General features: G+C 35.6%; 1 protein-coding gene across 1 annotated transcript in view; it reads left to right on the top strand.

The window, feature by feature from the left end:
• Cbl (Cbl proto-oncogene) overlaps nucleotides 1-18,961 on the top strand; it is a 94,103-nt gene that overhangs the window by 18,775 nt on the left and 56,367 nt on the right. The window contains exon 2 of the mRNA XM_076846273.1: nucleotides 10,515-10,762. Within this exon, the coding sequence (XP_076702388.1) occupies nucleotides 10,515-10,762 (248 nt within the window). The remainder of the gene's footprint in view (nucleotides 1-10,514; nucleotides 10,763-18,961) is intronic.

The raw sequence follows: 18,961 nt of genomic DNA, 5'->3' as shown, positions 1-18,961 counted from the left end.
TGATTGTGTGTAGTTGTGTCTTTCCTGGAATTTCATCTCAGCTTCAATGTCACTAGAGAGTTTTCCCTATTTACTACTTTAAAATAGTCATCCAATATCTTTTGTTACATTGCCTTAATTTAATTCTCAGCTGAGAATTGGATATTTTTCTTGTTGATTTCCTTTTTATTGTCTGATGCCTCTCAGATTCTGGACCTTGTACCAGAATGGGTTGAATGGGTGTGTTGAGAAAAACCACATCCTTTAATTTACTGGTCTCTATATCTATCAGTTGTCTCTATCTAAACCTCACTCACCCCACTTTTTTTTTTTTTTTTAAATTGTACTTGGGGCTGGGGTTATGGCTCAAAGTAGAGTGCTCACCTAGTACGTCTGAGGTCCTGGGTTTGATCCTCAGCCTCATATAAAAAAAATAGATAAAATAAAGGTATCGTGTCCATCTACAACTAAAAAATAAATATTTTTTAAAAATTGTTCTTTTTAGGTATACATGGTAGTAGAGTGTATTTTGACATATTATACATACATGGAGTGTAACTTTTTGATTGTACATGATGTGGAGTTACACTGGTTGTATATTCATATATGAATATAGTTATGTCTGATTCATTCTACTGTCTTTCCTATTCCCACCCCCTTCCCTTTTCTTCCCTTCATTCCCTTGTCTAATCCAATGAACTTCTATCCCCGCATTGTGTGTTAGCATTCAACATTATCAGAGAGAACATTAGGCCTTTGGGTTTTGGGGACTGGCTTATTTCACTTAGCTTGGTAGTCTCCAGTTCCATCCATTTACCAGCAAATGTCAATAATTTCACTCTTGTTTATGGCTAATATTCCATTGTGTATATATACCACATTTTCTTTTCCATTCATCTGTTGAAGGGTACCTAAGTTGGTTCCATAACTTAGCTGTTGTGAATTGAGCTGCTATAAACATTGATGTGGCTGCATCACTATATATATAATATACTGATTTTAAATCCTTTGGGTATATACTAAGGATTTAGATAACTAGGTCAAATGGTGGTTGCATTCCAGGTTTTTTGAGGAATCTTTATACTACTTTCTAGAGAAGTTGCACCATTTTGAAATCCTACCAGCACTGTATGAGTGAACCTTTTTTCCCACATCCTTGCTGACATTTACTATTACTTGTGTTCTTGATAATTGCCATTCTGACTGGAGTGAGATGAAATCTCAGTGTAGTTTTAATTTGCATTTCTCTAATTGCTAGAGATTTTGAACATTTTTTCATATATTTGTTGACCTATAGTATTTCTTCTCCCATGAGGTGCCTGTTCAGTTTTTTTTCTCCAATGTATGTTTATAGTGCCCTTGTCTATTATGAGATAACTGTATTTATATGGGTTTATCTCTGTGTCTTCTATTCTGTACCATTGGTTTTCATGTCTGTTTTGGTGCCAATACTATGCTGTTTTTGTTACTATAGCTCTGTAGTATAATTTGAGGTCCGGTATTTGCCTCCTGCTTCACTTTTTTAAAAAAAAAATATATTTTTTAGTTGTAGATGGACAGAATACCTTTATTTATTTACGTGGTGCTGAGTAACGAACCCAGCGCCTCATACGTGTGAGGCAAGCACTCTGCCACTGAGCCACAATCCCAGCCCCTCCTGCTTCACTTTTCTTGCTAAGGATTGCTTCTGGGTCTCTTTATTTTTCCAAATGAATTTCATGACTTCTTTTTTCTTTTTCCATGAAGAACACCATTGGAGTTTTAATAGGAATTGCATTAAATGTGTATAGTGCTTTTGGTAGTATGGCCATTTTGACAATATTAATTCTGCCTATCAAAGAACTTGGAATATCTTTCCACCTTCTAAAGTCTTCTTCAGTTTGTTTGTTTGTTTCTTTCTTTCTTTCAGCTTGCTGACAGGCAAACTTTTTTTTTTTTTAATTTATTTTTATGTGGTGCTGAAGATTGAACCCAATGCCTCATGCATGCCAGGTGAGTGCTCTACCACTGAGCCACAGCCCCAGCTCTTCAGTTTCTTTCTTTAGTGCTCTGTAGTTTTCATGTAGAAGTATTTCATCTTCATTGTTAGATTGATTCTCACATATTTTATTTTTAACACTTTTTTTTTAAATTGGTGCATTGTAGTTATACTGGTTCTTTTTCAGAATAAAACATGTTCAGTTTTCTCTGAAAATAAAATATTCAATCCAAATCTTTCAATACTTTTCTTAAATTGACATATAAAATATTATATAGTTATAGGTATCCTAGGTCCTTATTTCTTGGTTTTAATGTTAGACTCTTCTCTTGTATGAGCTAAACTAGGGATCTACTATATAAATATTTTTATTAACTATTTCTAAATTATCACTTGACTTTCAAATGAGGTTTTGGAATGTAACACTTCTTAATTGGGAACTATCTGTTTGTTTTATTTATTTATTAGAGCTTTATAGTTACACATAGTATTTGGGTTCATTCCGACAAATTCACATGTGCATGGACATAAATTTCAGTTCATGATAACCCCAATGTTAGTTTTATTCTTTACTCTGCAGTATTTAGAATATAATTCTTCTGTGATGGAGCCTTTTTTCTTAATTAAGTTGGTCCCTCTTGGCTTGAATACTGCATAGGATGAGCAGCTTCCTAAAATACAGTTAAAACATTCATGCATTGAATATTTTTGTTGATTTAACCTTTTATTTGCTGGGCTTACAGTTTTTCAAGATTTCTAGATATAGTCTAGGTGGAATGTCATGGACATCATTATACAAAATACATGTATGAAGACTTGAATTGAGTGTCAGCATACTTTATATACAAACAGAGATATGAAAAATTGTGGCATATATGTGTATTAAGAATTGTAATGCAAAAAAACAAAGTACATGTATAAAGGCATGAATTGGCAAGAACATACTTTATATACAGAGATATGAAAACTTCTACCCTATATGTGTAATAAGAATTGTAATGCATTCCATTGCTGTCATGTATTTAAAAAAATAAAATCAATAAAAAGATAAAAAAGAAGAAATAGTCTAGAGAGAATAATATACCTAGTTTTAAAATTTTCATATTGCCTTAACATTTGAAGAGTCCTTAACGATTAGTTAGTACCTGGAAATTTTGCAGTTGTTCTATGTGTTCTATGAACACATAGTTCACTTCTGAGGGATCTATTCTAAAGAAAAATCTGATGTATAGAAGAGTAAAATGCCTTAATGTGTTGATCACAGTAGTAATTGTAATAATGAAGACTTTAAAACAACAAAAGTATTTAGAAAGGATAGTTAAAGATATGTTTTGGTATATCTATAGAGTGAAATCATTCAGACATCTTTTTTTTTTTCTTGGTACTGAGGATTGAACCCAGGGACACTCTCACTGAGCTATGGCCTCACTCTTTTTTTTTTTTTTTTTTAATTATGGTTGTTCTTCCAGCCATATTTGTTTATTTATGTTGCCTCACTCCTTTTTTATTTTTTATTTTGAGACAGGGTCTGGCTAAGTTACTGAAGGTCTTAGATGTTTGATTCTCCTGCCTCAGAATGTGGATTTTCTGGTGTTACAGCCTTTGCCACCACACATGATCTCATTTAGACATGTTAAAAGTTTGTAAAGAGTATTTGATCACACAAGAAAACAGCTTTTTAAAATTTTTATTTTGTAATACTGGGGATTGAACCTGGGGATGTTTTACCACTGAGCTGTATCCTTAAAACCCTTTAAAAAACATTTTATTTTGATTCATGTTGTAAGTTGCCCAGCCTGACCTCAAATTTGCAGTCCTCCTGCCTCAGCCTCCTACGTAGCTAAATAGGGTGTGTTACTACACCTGGCTCAAAAACAACTTAAAAAAATTTTTTTTTTAGAATACATTTTATTTTAAATTAGCACAATAATTGTTAATATTATAAAATATGTATATATTTATTGGATACAGTGTTAACATTTCAACATGTTTATAAAATGTAGTGATCAGATCAGGGAAGTGGTCATATTATTTCAAACATGTATGATTTTTTGGGGGGGAACATAATTATTAGTGTATATTGAACTAATTAATGTGTTTCCTTGCAAGGTTTTTTTTCCCCCTTAGTTCTGACAATTGAATCTAGTGGAATTCTGCCTCTTGAGCTACAGTCTGAGTCTTTTTCATTTTATTTTGAGACAGGGTCTCACTAAGTTGCTGAGGCTGGTCTTGAACTTGTGATCTTCCTCCTTTAGCCTCCTGAGTAGCTGGGATTACAGGCATGTGCCATTGCCCTGGGCCATTGCAAGATTTTCATACATTTCTATTTTTGTGGTGCTGGGAATTGATCCCAGGTCCTTGTGTATGCTTAGTAAGGCAGGTGCTCTACCCCTGAGTTATATGCCACCCTATTTGTTTTTTAAGGTGAAATGAGGAAAATATCAGATGTCTGCTTCCATCAATATTAGGTTAGGTCATTAGGTCGTTTTGAATCAAATATACTCCTGACAGCTAGAAAAAAAGTGAGAAATTTCAAGATCAGGTTCTAAAAGGTGAGTGTAGCTATAAGAGGTAAATCTCCTATTTGAGGTTATTTTTCCCCTGGATGTCATTGCTGCCGCTGGAAGTGACAGCTGAGAAACTGAATAGACTTTCAAAATATTCATGTCAAGGAGGACTGAACATTGGAATTAGGATTTGCTAAGATGGAGGGCCCAGGGAAACACCAGGATTTGTTTGGTCCCAGAGGGCCTAAATCCTAAGAGTAAGGAAGGAATAGAGGTACACCAGTTGGTATAGGTAAATAAACCCAGTCTTTAATTTTCTCAATTCTGATTTGGATTAGATGATCTGGGATTCCTAGTGTCCCTAGCCTAGCTGCTTACTAGAAGCAAAAGTAGATCCTTTCTGAAAAATACCAACCATAGCCTCAAAATGTCTCTAATTTTTTGTATATAATGTCCAACCTTCAATAAAAAAATAACTAGGCATATAAAAAGACAAGATCCAGCAGATTATCATGAAGAAAAATTGACAATAGAAACAAAAAGGAATGGGGATATTGCTTCGTGGTAGAGTACCCCCTGGGTTCAGTTGCCAGTACCATGCATGTGCATGCATGCACATACCAGAACATAAGGAAACAAAATATAGATATAATTGTATATTATGTGATATATTACTCTTAAATATGATTATATAGAATCTGCTTATATTGTATATATGTATACATATATATGTATACATATACACACAATATATATATATATATATATATATATATATATATATTTAAAGCCTAAATTTTTAATTTTGACAGACTTGATAAAAAAGAATGAAGTAGGAATTCTAGAACTGAAAAAAATATAACTGATTATTAAGAGTCAGTGGATGGATAGACTTTGCAGCATAGATATAGTTGAAGAGAATTGTTGAAGTAGAAGGTTAAGTCAGGAAAAAATATTGATACTGAGATAGAAGGGTAGAGAATACTGAAAAGCATAAAGAGACATAGGGTATATGTAATTAAAGTTTTACAAGAGAAGAAGAAGAAAAAAGAAAAGGAGAAAAAGAATGGGGCAGAAACAATATTTGATGAGATTTTCTCAAACTGATGAAAATTATCAAACCACAAATTAAAGCTGATCAGTGGTATCAAGCAGGAAAAATATCAAGAAAATCCGCCTGGGGAACATCATAGTAACATTGCAGAAAACAGGTCAAAGAAATCTTAAAGGCAATAAGAGAGTAAGGCATTTTACCTTCAACAGAGCCAGTAAGACCGACAGCCTGACTTTTTAATAGTAACATGGCATAGAGAAATAATAGCATTAAAGTGGTGACAGCGAATAACCACCAATCTTTACCAGTGAAAACATCCCTTAAAAATAGAAAGTAAAGATGTGTTCAGAGAAACAAAAATTGAGGAGAATGTGTAACCAGCAAAACCACCCTTAAAGAATATACTAAAGGTTGTTAGGAGTGGAGGAAGATGATTCCAAATGGATGAAAATGTTGGGAAGGGACTGTTATGTGGGTAAATATGAGTGAATTTTAGTTGTATAAAATAATAGTAATAATGACGTGGACTTTAAAAGAATTAAAGTATGTAACAGTAATAACACTGTATTTGAAAAGAAAGTAAATGGTGATAAATGTGTTCCAAGCCCTTGTATTGTCTGGGAAGTGGTAAAAGTGCTAATTTTATGGAGAAATTTGTAAATGAGAGATGTATGTTGTAATCACTTAGGTAACCACTGAAAGAATAGTAAAAGGATATGTATTTGATAAGCTAGTGGTGGAGAAAATGGAAAAATAAAAATTTAAAAAATGTTTAAATCAAGAGGGCAAGAAAGAGGAGATACAACAGGCAAGGCACATAGAGAACAAATAGTAAATTATTTTATTATTTATATGAGGTTCAATACTTTCTAGATGAGCTATGTAAAATTGGCAATATTTAGCATAAAAATAGCAATTTTATAATACATTAAATGTAAATAGATCAAATTAATTAGAACCAGAGTATCTAATTAACTAACTATATTCTGTGTATAAAGAATCACACATTAAATGTGAAAATACAGTGAAGTTGAAAGTAGGAAATGGAAGAAGATATATCATGTAAACACCAAGGTGAGAAAGTTGGTTTAGCTGTGTAAGATAAAATAGACATTAAGGCAGAAATGTTATTAGAGTTGAAGAGAAATATTTAGTTGGCAAAGGGTGTATATAACTTTATAATTGCATTATTTTAAAAAAAAGAATGCAAAAACAGGAACTAATTTATTAATCCTTACATGTTACCATGACTTTGAAGGATTAGTTTTGTTAAGTTAACCAGTTTGGGGGGATTGCATATGAGGCAGGTGCTCTTCCACTGAGTTATGTCCTACCACTTTTTAAAATTTATTTTGAGGCACAGTCTTTCTGAGTTGCCTACGCTGGCCTCTTAAGTAGTTGTCCTCTTGCTTCAGCCTGTCAAGTAACTGTGATTACAGGTGTACACCACTGCACCTGGCATGATTTGTGCTTTTTGTATTATTAAAAATCTTGTGCTGGGGCTGTGACTCAGTGGTAGAGCACTTGCCTCACACATGTGAGGCACTGGGTTCAATCCTCAGCACCACCTAAAAATAAATAAACAAAGGTATTGAGTCCATTTATAACTAAACAACAACAACAACAACAAAAAATTTAGATGTAAAATTCAACTAATTCTGTTTTTTTCCTGAAAGCTTTAAAGTTTTTTTCTTTGAAATCTTTTGATTCATCTGACATTTGTTTATATAATGCATATAACACACAATTTCATTTTATTTTCTGTAATTAGTTTGTCTCTTGAATTCTTGATTTGTAATGTCACATGATACTGAATTTCCATTTCTGCCTGGGTCTCTATCAAGTTTGTCTTTCTGTTCCGTTTTGACCATTTGCCTTTGGCCAACATCATGCTAATTTTAAGATATTTATAATAAGTCTTGATAGCACTTTGGGTAAATACCTTATGATTTTTCAGATTTTTTGGGGATGGGCTTTAGGATCACCTTAAGTTTCATTCTTTTTTTCCACCTTAAGTTTCATGGAAAATGTTGAAATTTTGATAGGTAATATACTGAATTTATACACTAATTTGGGAGATAATTGCAATTTTTTAAAATATAGAATCATTTTACCTATAAAAAAGATAGATTTATTTGTCTTTTATCTTCCTCAGTGAAATTTGAGTTTTTCTTTATAAAAGTCTTTTTTTTTTTTTTTTTTTTAGTACTGGTGATTGAACCCAAAGGCGCTTTACCATTGAGTCACATACTCAGTCCCCACCCCTTTTTAATTTTAAATTTTGAGACAGGATCACTAAATTGCTTAGTGCCTCACTAAATTGCTGAGGTTGGCCTCAAACTTGTGATCCTCCTGCCTCACCCTCCTGAATTGTAGGAATTAGAGATGTGTGTCACCATGCCCAGCTTTAAAGTCTTTTGTATCTTTTGGTAGATGTATTCTTAGAAACCTTAAATTTTTATTTAAATTTTAGAGCTGGGGCTGTAGCTTAGAGGTAGAGTGCTTGCCTAGCATGCATGAGGCACTGAATTCGATCCTCAGCACCACATAAAAATAAACAAGTAAAATAAAGGCATTCTGTCCATCTACAGGTACCAAAAAAAAAAAAAAAAAAAACCCCAATAAATAAATAAAAAGATTTTAAATGACAAAGTTATATTTAAAATTATTTATATAATATTTAGGGATGCTGTTGATTTTGGTGTGTCTATCTAAAATCAAACTTCAACTAAACTCTTTTATCTAATGTTTTGTTCTTTCTCTTTGATTTAATTTTCTTCATGATAAATTATGTCATCCACAAACATTCTAATGTTTTGTTCTTTCTCTTTGATTTAATTTTCTTCATGATAAATTATGTCATCCACAAATAAAATTTATTTTTCCTTTCGATTATTATTTCACCACCTTTATATTTATACCTAAATAATATAGTCTAGATAGATATCTTTGAACAGTAATACATTCATGCATATGCAAATATTATGTGTATTTTCTTCTTGGTTTATTTAGATCAACTTGGAAAGAGAAGTATCCATGTTATAGTTAGGCAGCTGCAATTTTAACGAATATATGACAAGTTTATGTATGTGTTGTTGATGGATGTTTGGGCAGTTTCCTGTTTTCATGACAATGCTTTTTGTATGTTCTTGGGTATCTTTTTATGACTTTCCATGCATGTATCTGCAGGTTCATAAGAGTGTACAAATCTTTAACCTGACAGTATAGTGCTGAACTGTTTTTCAAGCTGTTTGAATCAATTTAGATTTCCACTGACAGTATTTGAATGTTCCTTTTGCTCCATATCCTTGCCAGTGGTTGATGTTGCCAATTTGGTGTTCATGTAGCTGTGATCTTAGAATATTCGTTTTCCTGATTGATTAACGAGGTTAAACACTATTCATGTGAATGTTAATTGGTTATTTGAATATCATCTTTTGTGATGGTCCTATTCAAATCTTTTGTCCATTTTTGTATTAGATTATCTGTCTTACAGATTTTTAGATGTTCCATATGTATTTTTCATACGTATGTTTGGGTACATATTCTGGATATGTTCTGCACATGTCTTCTGATTCCATAACTTGTGTTTTTACTCTTTGTGATGTCTTGATAAAAAAGTTAAATTATTTTTGATTTAAATTTTTTCCCTTTAAAGTAGTAGAATATAATTAATATTTTTCCTTTATGATTAGTGCTCTTTATTGTCCTAATTTAAAAAGTTTAATAAGGAAGTGATGCAGATAATTTTCTTCTATTATTTGCTAAACCTTTCTAGAGTTGCCTTTCACATTTAGGTCTCCAAAGTATGTACATATATATGTATGTATGGTATAGGGTGAGAGTTTGGTTTTTGTTTTTTCCCATATGGATACTCACTTGTTCTACTCTTTTTGGGGGGAGGGTGGGGGGGAGAATAACACATATTTGTCATAAATATATCTGTGCTCGTGTAGATATATTTCTGGACTTTTCTGTTCTAGTAGTGTCTGACACAGAAATCCACCTAAATGAAGCACGTGCAAGAAGATGGGAATAAATTACAAATTATCAGTCGTTGTCACAGATACAAAATGAACTAAATCCACCAGTTTAGAAACAGATTTTACATTGGATTTTTAAAACATGAGAACTCAGAAAAGTTTAAAGCAAAAGATGGGAAAAAGAATTAGCAGGTAAATTCTGAGTGTCTTTCTCTTCTTTGGGAAGGAACAAGTGTCTCAATTCAACTTCATACATTGTTGGGTCTAAGGCCTCTCTGCTCCTGTCCCCTAGTGTTTATTAAAACTCAAGCCCTAACAGGTGCTGTGGCACATGGCTTGGGAGGCTGAGGCAGGAGGATCGCAAGTTCAAAGCCCGCCTCAGCAGCTTAGCAAGATCCTAAGCAGCTTAGTAGACCCAGTCTCAAAATAAAAAGAGCCGTGGATGTGCCTTAGTGGTTAAGTGCCTCTGGGCTCAATTCCTGGTACCCCCCCCCCCCAAATAATAATAACAATAAATAAATAAAAATAAAACTGCCAGCCCAAAGATTACAGAAATTTACCTCCCAGGACAGCCTTTTTTTCCCCCTGCCCCTGGAAATTTTCTTTATTGTGGGGTCAGCCATGTATTTAAAGGCAATTTGCCATGTTTTGTTTTATCATCATGTTTTAGGCATTTGTAGGGACATTTTTCTCCTGTTTACTTCCAGTCATTTAGACTGCTGTGTATTGTCTACTCCATTAGTCTTTTTAGAGTTTTTTGCTTTTTTAAAAAAACTCTTGTTGCTGAGGATCAACTCAGGTCCTTGTGTCTGAGAATTTTAAGAACTCATCCTTCTAAGGGTTCCACTAGAAATATAGTGATTTCCTGTGGTTGATAGGTTATGGATTATTTCTTATATTCGTGTGTTTTTCATGTTTCTACTACAGAGCACATATTTCATAACGTTATCTTAAAAAAAGAAATTGTCCTTAAGATCCTTCAAGTAATAGCCTTTCTTTTACATTTGTTGCAGGTGGTGCGGTTGTGTCAGAACCCAAAGCTGGCGCTGAAGAATAGCCCACCTTATATCTTAGACCTGCTGCCAGATACCTACCAGCATCTCCGTACTATCTTGTCAAGATATGAGGGGAAGATGGAGACACTTGGAGAAAATGAATATTTTAGGGTGTTCATGGAGAATTTGATGAAGAAAACTAAGCAGACCATAAGCCTCTTCAAGGAGGGGAAAGAAAGAATGTATGAGGAGAATTCTCAGCCTAGGTAATGGAGAAATACTACACAAATATTATTTCAGGTCTGTGATTGCCTGAATGGATAACCATAGAAGTAGTTGAGTTTGTTTGAATTTTATATTATCTGGAATGGAACATGACAGTAGATTTTTAAGGTGTGCTTTATGTAAAGGTTCTTTTGGAGGACATTGCACCATCTTCAAGTCTGGTAGACTTGTTTTCCTAAAGTTATGGAAATGGTTGCAGACCATAGACCTTTGCAGACCTGGGGGATCATGAAAGTTAATTTTATGTTGATGTTATTGTGTTTGGTTTTGTCCAGTTGGAAATAAATTTTAACTTATTTAGAACAAGTAACAAAATATAAATTCTACTAGGATTTTTTTAGTGAGTAATTTACTCTTGAGGGACACTTAATTGGAAGGAATAGTAATTTTTGAAGGCATTAAGTAACTATGCATGACTCTAGCAGTAATGTACTAATGGTATTTTTGTAGATTACTATTTCTTAGTCTCTGATGGCTTCAATTTTGGCAACTCTGTCCCACTTAAAATTTTTTCCACATCATTACTCATATACCTTGACTGTAACTAATTATTCAGGTTTAGTTCAGGTATCAATCTTTTCTTCTTGAAATGATTTCTGGTGACTAAATTCAGTCTGTAGGAATTTATAACTTCTGGTTTACCTGCAAATGAACTTTATTCTTATTAAATGTAAAAGGGCTGGGGATGTAGCTCATTGTCTAGCCTTTGTAAGGCCCTGGGCTTGTTGGGGTAGGGGGAGAAAGAAAAAGGAAGAAAGTAAGTAAAAAAGAAATGTTGACTATATGGAACTCTTAAGCTAACTAGTTATTTCATACTGCAGATTTCTTTTATTTCTTTTACAGCACTGGGTACTGAAGTATTTGAGAGTGCTTCTTTACCCTCCCTTCCCCTGTGTTAGGGATAGAACCCAGGGCCTGGCACATGCTAGGCAAGAGCTATCCTCAGCCCTTTTTATTTTATTTTAAAACAGCATCCCACTAAGTTGCCCAGGATGGCTTCATATTGGCGATCCTTGTGCCTCAGTCTCATGAGCGGCTGGGATTACAGATGTGTGCTAACAAGCCTGGCAAGAGTTTTTAAAAATATAATCTCATACTACAGGGACACAGCCACATCAATGTTTATAGCAGCACGATTCACAATAGATAAACTGTGGAACCAACCTAGGTGCCCTTCAGTAGGTGAATGGATAACGAAAATGTGGCATATATACACAATGGGGGTACTATTCAGCATTAAAAGAGAATAAAATTATGGCATTTGCAGGTAAATGGATGGAGTTGGAGAATATAATGCTAAATGAAGTTAGTCAATCCCAAAAAACCAAATGCCAAATGTTTTCTCTGATATAAGGAGGCTGATTCATAATGGAGTTGTGGTGGGGAGGGGAAGAGCGTGAGAGGATAAGTAAATCTTTATTAGCTAACAAAACTTTAAAAATTTACCAACTACTATAGACTTTATTGTGGCTAATTCTAGGAAGCGAAAGAATTTTAAAAAGCATTTAAATATGATGTTAAGGGCTGGGGATGTGGCTCAAGCGGTAGCGCGCTTGCCTGGCATGCGTGCGTCCCGGGTTCAATCCTCAGCACCACATACAAAGATGTTGTGTCCACCGAAAACTAAAAAATAAATATTAAAATTCTCTCTCTCTCTTTTTAAATAAATAAATAAATATGATGTTAAGGGGCTAGGGTTGTGGCTCAGTGGTAGAGCACTTGCCTAGCCGTGTGCAAGATCCTCAGCACCACATAAAAATAAATAAACAAAATAAAGATATTGTGTCCAACTACAACTAAAAAATAAATATTTTTTAAAAAATATGATTTTAGTGTAACATCATCCAAATATGATATAAGATAATATGACTCAATAGAGATACATACAGGATGCTGCAAGAACAGTTTTGCTTGGTGGCATAGAGTTAGCAGCAAAAAAGAAGTGTTATTTGAACTACATTTTGTAGGATGTTTTATGAGTTTTCTATGTAGAGAAGTCAAGAGAAGACCTTTAACATAGTTGTATGAAAATACAGACTGCTTAAGGAACATGAGCAGTCTGGTTTGGCTAAAACTATGGTAGCTAGATAAGTGGAAATATAGTTGGAGTGTTGTTATAAAGGACTGGACTTTGACCTGTAGACTTTCTGTCTTGTAGGTGACAGATTGTCATAAAACAGTTGGTGTGTATGTTGAGGGGAGGGGATTTGGGGGATTGAACCCAGGTTTGTTCTACACTAAACTATATATATATCCCCATCCCTTTTTAAAAATTAAATTATTTATTGCCGCAGTCTGGCTGGGCACAAATCACGAGCCACTGAAGTAGGAACAAACTTTATTTCTGAACTCCACCAGCACACTCCACACACGCTCCCGGGAAAAATGCTGAACGCCACGCCAAGCGGCTCCTCCCGGGGACACACTACACTAACAGGAAATCCCTCCTCCGGAATTCCCTCCTACCGCACTTCCCCAACCAATGGGAACTCTCCGGGAGCTCCAAAGTAGCAGGCCAAGGCAGACAGCAGGGGTCTAATCTCCAATTGAATGCACATCTTAACATAATCATTATCATCTCAATGACTTGTTGGTGTCACCTTTCAACCAAAAATGCCATGGTCATTCCTACTTGGCTATGGCTCTCAGCATCTCCCTCCTTCTGTTTAATTAAACAACAAGCAATGAGGCTTAGGGACCGTGCCTGTTAGGTTGTCCAGTACAACATATGGTCCTTACCTGTCATCGGATGAGCTGACCTCTAGGCGTCAGCCTCCTGTCTTAGGTTGGTACCACTGCAATTGGATCATACCCGTCACTGACTACCGGTCCAGCATACAGCCATACTTGTGGATAGGCCTTTGCACCAGTGTGTGTGGGGGTGAGGTTCTTTGCCTCACCTCTGTTGGCCCCCAAATTTGGCCTTTGCACCAGTGGGGGGGTGAGGTTCTTTGTCTCACCTCTGTTGGCCCCCAAATTTGGCCTTGGTGCCAGTCGGGGGGGGTGAGGTTCTTTGCCTCACCTCTTTTGGCCCCCAAATTTTAGACCATCACTAGCAGAAGGGAGGAGGATACAGAAATGCCACGACACCAAGCCAATTGACGGCTCCTTTGGAAAAATTGTATCACCGGTGACACCATCAGCAAAGATATGCCAGCACTACCACAATTCGCTGTACCAACAGATAGTTCACAATGTATACAACTGATACATAGTCCAGGCAAGTTTTGCAGGCAGTTCAAAGTGGAGGAATCTATCTATGTCCATTTCCTCCCAAAGTAAATCAACTCCTTGATTGAGCATTACTTGTTGAGTTATTATTCATTGATGCATCAGTTTATACAGTTTACTGTGATAGCTATCGAAGAAGCTGTAGTTTGGTTTCATCTTTGTCTTCACCGGCACTGGGATGAAGATAGGAATAATTTTTTATACATGACGGGAGAATGTAATTCATTTCATATTATACACGTAGAGCATAATTTTTTAAGTCACTGTACACAAAATATTTTCACATCAGTCATGTTTTCATACATGTACTTAGCGTGATGTCTAACTCATTCCACCGTCATTTCTACCCCCTTACCCCACCTCATTACCCTCCTTCCCCTTTGCCCTATCTAAAGTTCTTCCATTCCTCCTGCCCCACCATCCCTTTTTATTTATTTTTTTAATTTGGAGACACGGTCTCTCTGAGTTGCCCAGACTGTCCTCCTTCTTGCAATTCTCCTGCCCCAGCCCGCCTAGTTGCTGGGATTACAGGCATGCACCACTGTGCCCATTCCTTTAATTTTTATTTAGAAACAGGATCTTGCTAAGTTGCTGAGGCTGGCCTTGAACTTGTCCTGCTTCAGCCTCCTAAGTCAGAATTACAGGAGTGCCCCACTAAGCCTGGCTTTTTTTTTCTTTTTTCTCTCTCTCCTGATAAGGGAAAATTTATGAGCTTTAGTGTCTGATATTTTTGATCTATGTTTTGGCTTAGAAGTTTTTTTATTTTTTGTATGGATATAATTCATGTAGTGTAAAACTCACTCTCAAAGTATACGATTCAGGGTGCTGGAGTTGTGGCTCAGGGGTAGATCGCTCACCTTGCACATTTTAGGCCCTGGGTTCGATACTCAGCACCACATAAAAATAAATAAAATAAAGGTATTGTGTCCATCTACAACTGAAAAATAAAATTAAAAAGTATACAATCCAGTAAAGTTATACAAACTTGTGGTTTTTAGTTTATTCGGTTATGCAGTCGTTACCACTCTTCAATTCCAGATTATTTTAATCACCCCCAAAAGAAACCCATACTCATTAGCAGTCACTCCTTACTCCCTTTTCCACCTCCCCTCTAGCCCAGTCATTAATATCTGCTTTCTCTCTCAGTGGATTTACCTGTTCTAGACATTTCATAGAAATAGAATTGTACAACATGACCTTTTGTGTCTTGGTTCTTTTAGTATGCTTTCATAGTTCATACATATTTATATTGTAAGTCATTACTTCATTTTTTTTATAGTTAAATGATTTTTCAATGTACGGTCATACACATTTGGATTATGAACATTGGGTTTGTTAACATTTTGGGGCTATTCAGAATAATGTAGCAGGATGCAGTGGCACATACCTATAATCTCATCGGCTCTGGAGGCTGAGACAGGAGGATCACAAGTTTGAGGTTAGCCTGGGCAACTTATTGAGAACATGTCTCAAAAAAAGCTGGGGTGTACCTCAGTGGTAAAGTGCCCTTGGATTTGATCCCTAGGACTCCCCCCCCTCCCAAAAAAAAGCTGCTGTTAATGTACAAATTTTGTTTGTTTATTTTTTTCATCCTTTTTGGTCTATAACTAGGAAAGGAATTGCTAAATCATATGGTTATTCTGTGTTTAACTTTTTGAGGAACTTCCAAACTGCTTCGACAAATGACTACAGCATTCTGCCTTCCTCTAGCAATGTATCAGGATTCTAATTTCTCACCAACACTTATTATTGTCATGGTTGTCATCTTCTTCTATTTTTCCGTACTGGGGATTTAACTCTGGGACACTCAAACACTGAGCCACATCCCCAGCCCTATTTTATTATTTTATTTTTTTTAATTTTTTTTATTGGTTGTTCAAAACATTACAAAGCTCTTGACATATCATATTTCATACATTAGATTCAAGTGGGTTATGAACTCCCATTTTTACTCCAAATACAGATTGCAGAATCACATCAGTTTCATATCCACATTTTTACATAATGCCATATTAGTAACTGTTGTATTCTGCTACCTTTCCTATCCTCTACTATACCCCCTCCCCACCCCAGCCTTATTTTGTATTTTATTTAGAGACAGGGCCTCACTGAGTTGCTTAGTGCCTTGCTGTTGCTGAGGCTGGCTTTGAACTCACAATTCTTCTGTCTTAGACCCCTGAACTGCTGGGATTATAGGCATGCACCACCGTGCCTAATTTATCATCTTCTTTATTATAGTTATCCTACTAGACTGTGAAGTGGTATCTCAAGGTTTTGCAATGTTTTTCTAATGAGTAATATGAGTGTGAGCATCACTTCACGTACCTATTAGATATCTTCTTTGGAGAAATGTCTTATCAAAAGTTGTGCCCATTTTTTATTGGGTTGTCTTTTTATTGTTGAATTGTAAGGTTTTTTTGCATGTTCTGTATACTGGACTACTATTATAAATCATATATATCATATGTAAGATTTGTAAAACTACTCCCATTCTGTGGGTCTTTGCACTTTCTCAGCTTATGCTTTGAAACACAAAAGATTTTAATTTTAAATCTAATCCCCATCCTTTTTATTTTGAGACAGGGTCTCATTAAGTTGCTTAGGACCTTGCCATGTTGCTGAGACTGGCCTTGAACTTGTGATCCACCTGCCTCAGCTTCCTGAGTTGCAGAGATTACAAGCATGCCACACTCATACCTGGCTTGAAGTCTAATATTTTTTCTTTGTTTGTGCTTTTAAGAAACATTTGCCTAATTTAAGATCATGAAGACTATGCCTTTTTTTTTTTTTTTCAGGAGTTTTATAGTTTTTGCCCTTGGATTTAAGTCTTTGATCCATTTTTAGTTAATTTTTGTGTATGGTACACAGGATAGAGATCCAACTTCATTCTTTTTCATATAGATATCCCATTGTCTTGTACCAATCTTCCTTTCCTGTCTGGATACATTTTATTTTACTTTTTCCTGCCTAATTACCCTGGAGAGACTTCTGTTGAATAGAAACTATGTTGAATAGGAGTGGCAAGAGTAGGCATCTTTGCCTTCTTCTTGCTATTAGGAGGAAAACTTTTAGTTTTTAACCATTGACTATGATGTTAGCAAACATGGAATTTTTTTTAAATTTATTTTTTGGTGTAGATGGACACAACACAATGCATTTTATTTTTATGTGGTGCTGAGGATTGAACTCAGGTCCTGCCCGTGCTAGGCGAGCGTTCTACCGCCTAGCCACAATCCCAGCCCCAGCAATGGAATTTTTGTAGATGCATATTTCAGGTTGAAGAAATTTCCTTCTATTTTTTATATATCAGAGTAGCCAGGCACACCCGGGGACTGTGGAGGCTGAGGCAGGAGGATCACAAGTTCGAGACCAGTATCAGCGACTTAATGAGGTCCTGTCTCAAATTAAAAAACAAAAAGGGATGGGGATATAGCTCAGAGGTAAGGCACTCTTCATTTTAATCCCCAGTACTGGGGGAAAAAAAGAAAAGAAAAGAAGAAGAAGGAAGAAGAAGAAAAATATTTATTCATTCATTCATTTATGAATGAATGAATAAATAAATAAATAAACTTGCTCCAGCTGGGCATGATGGCGCATGCCTTTAATCCCACTGATTTGAGAGGCTGAGGCAGGAGGATCCCAAATTCAAAGCCAACCTCCGCAACTTATCAAGGCCCTAAGCAATTTAAACCGTGTCTCAAAAAATAAAAGGGGCTTGGGATGTGACTCAGTAGTTAAGCGCCCCTGGGAATGTGGGTCAGTGGTTGAGTGTCCCTGGTACCTGTCCCCACCACCAAAAAAGAGGAGGGTGGGAAAAAATGACAGGGAAAAATCAAGAATGGCTCCTAGTTTTTCTTAACTCTGCTGGTGGTGTAACATATATTAGAATGGAGAATTCAGGATATAGAAGTGGGAAGAAGCAATAGAATTCAGGATACAGATGTGTGAAGAAGCAAATTTTTATTCTAATTTGTTATATATGACAGCAGAATGCATTACAATTCATTTTACACATATAGAGCACCATTTTTCATATCTCTGGTTATAAACAAAGAGTTCCATTTTGAACACGTTTAAGTTTGAGGGTTTTTTGTTTGTTTGTTTTGTTTTATGGTACTGATGAACCCAGGGCCCTTTACCACTAAACTACATCCCTAGCCCTTTTTATTTTTTGAGACAGGGTCTCTCTAAGTTGCTTAGGGCATTGCTAAGTTGCTGAGGCTGGCCTTGAATTTGCAGTCCTGTTGCCTCAGCCTATTGAGTTGCTGGAATTATAGGCATGTACCACCATGCCCAGCTTTAAGTTTGAGATATTCTTACGAACCTTCTAAGGAGAGACGTCAGATAAGCAGGTGGGTTCAGCCATTAGAATTTGACTTATAGCAGGAGAGATTTAGAATAAAGACAGAAATTTCGTTTAGTAGAATATTTAAGGCCATGAGACTCCTGTCTACAGGATCATCTGGGAGGAGACAAGTCAGGTCAGCAGTGGAGACACAAAAGAAGCACCACTGAGTGGGACAAATAAAAACAGGAGAGAACCAACAAAGAAAAATAAAACAAACAAACAAAAAAAACCAAAAAAACACGGACTTGGGGATGTAGCTCAAGACCACCATCTGAAATAGTTATTTGGCAAAGGAAATGAATAATCCCCAAGGAATACAAAAGGCCAGTGTGAATATGAAAATAACAATTCAGTTTGCAAGGCATAAAATAATTTTCTTTTGGCTTATAAAAGTGGAAAATGTATGGGCTAGGGCTATAGCTCACTTGGTAGAGTGCTTGCCTCGCATGCACAAGACCCTGGGTTCAATCCCCAGCATCACCAAAAAAGAAAAATTTATAATTAGTGTTTTGAAAGAGGTTGCAGGGAAATGAATTCGATATCTCATACCTGGTTGTTGTAGGAGTAAAATTGGTCCAACCTTTGAAAACATTTAGAGTTT

Source organism: Callospermophilus lateralis, chromosome 2, assembly GCF_048772815.1.
Source record: "Callospermophilus lateralis isolate mCalLat2 chromosome 2, mCalLat2.hap1, whole genome shotgun sequence".
In the NCBI taxonomy this organism is placed as follows: Eukaryota; Metazoa; Chordata; class Mammalia; order Rodentia; family Sciuridae; genus Callospermophilus; species Callospermophilus lateralis.
This window is presented reverse-complemented; position numbering and strand designations above follow the sequence as displayed.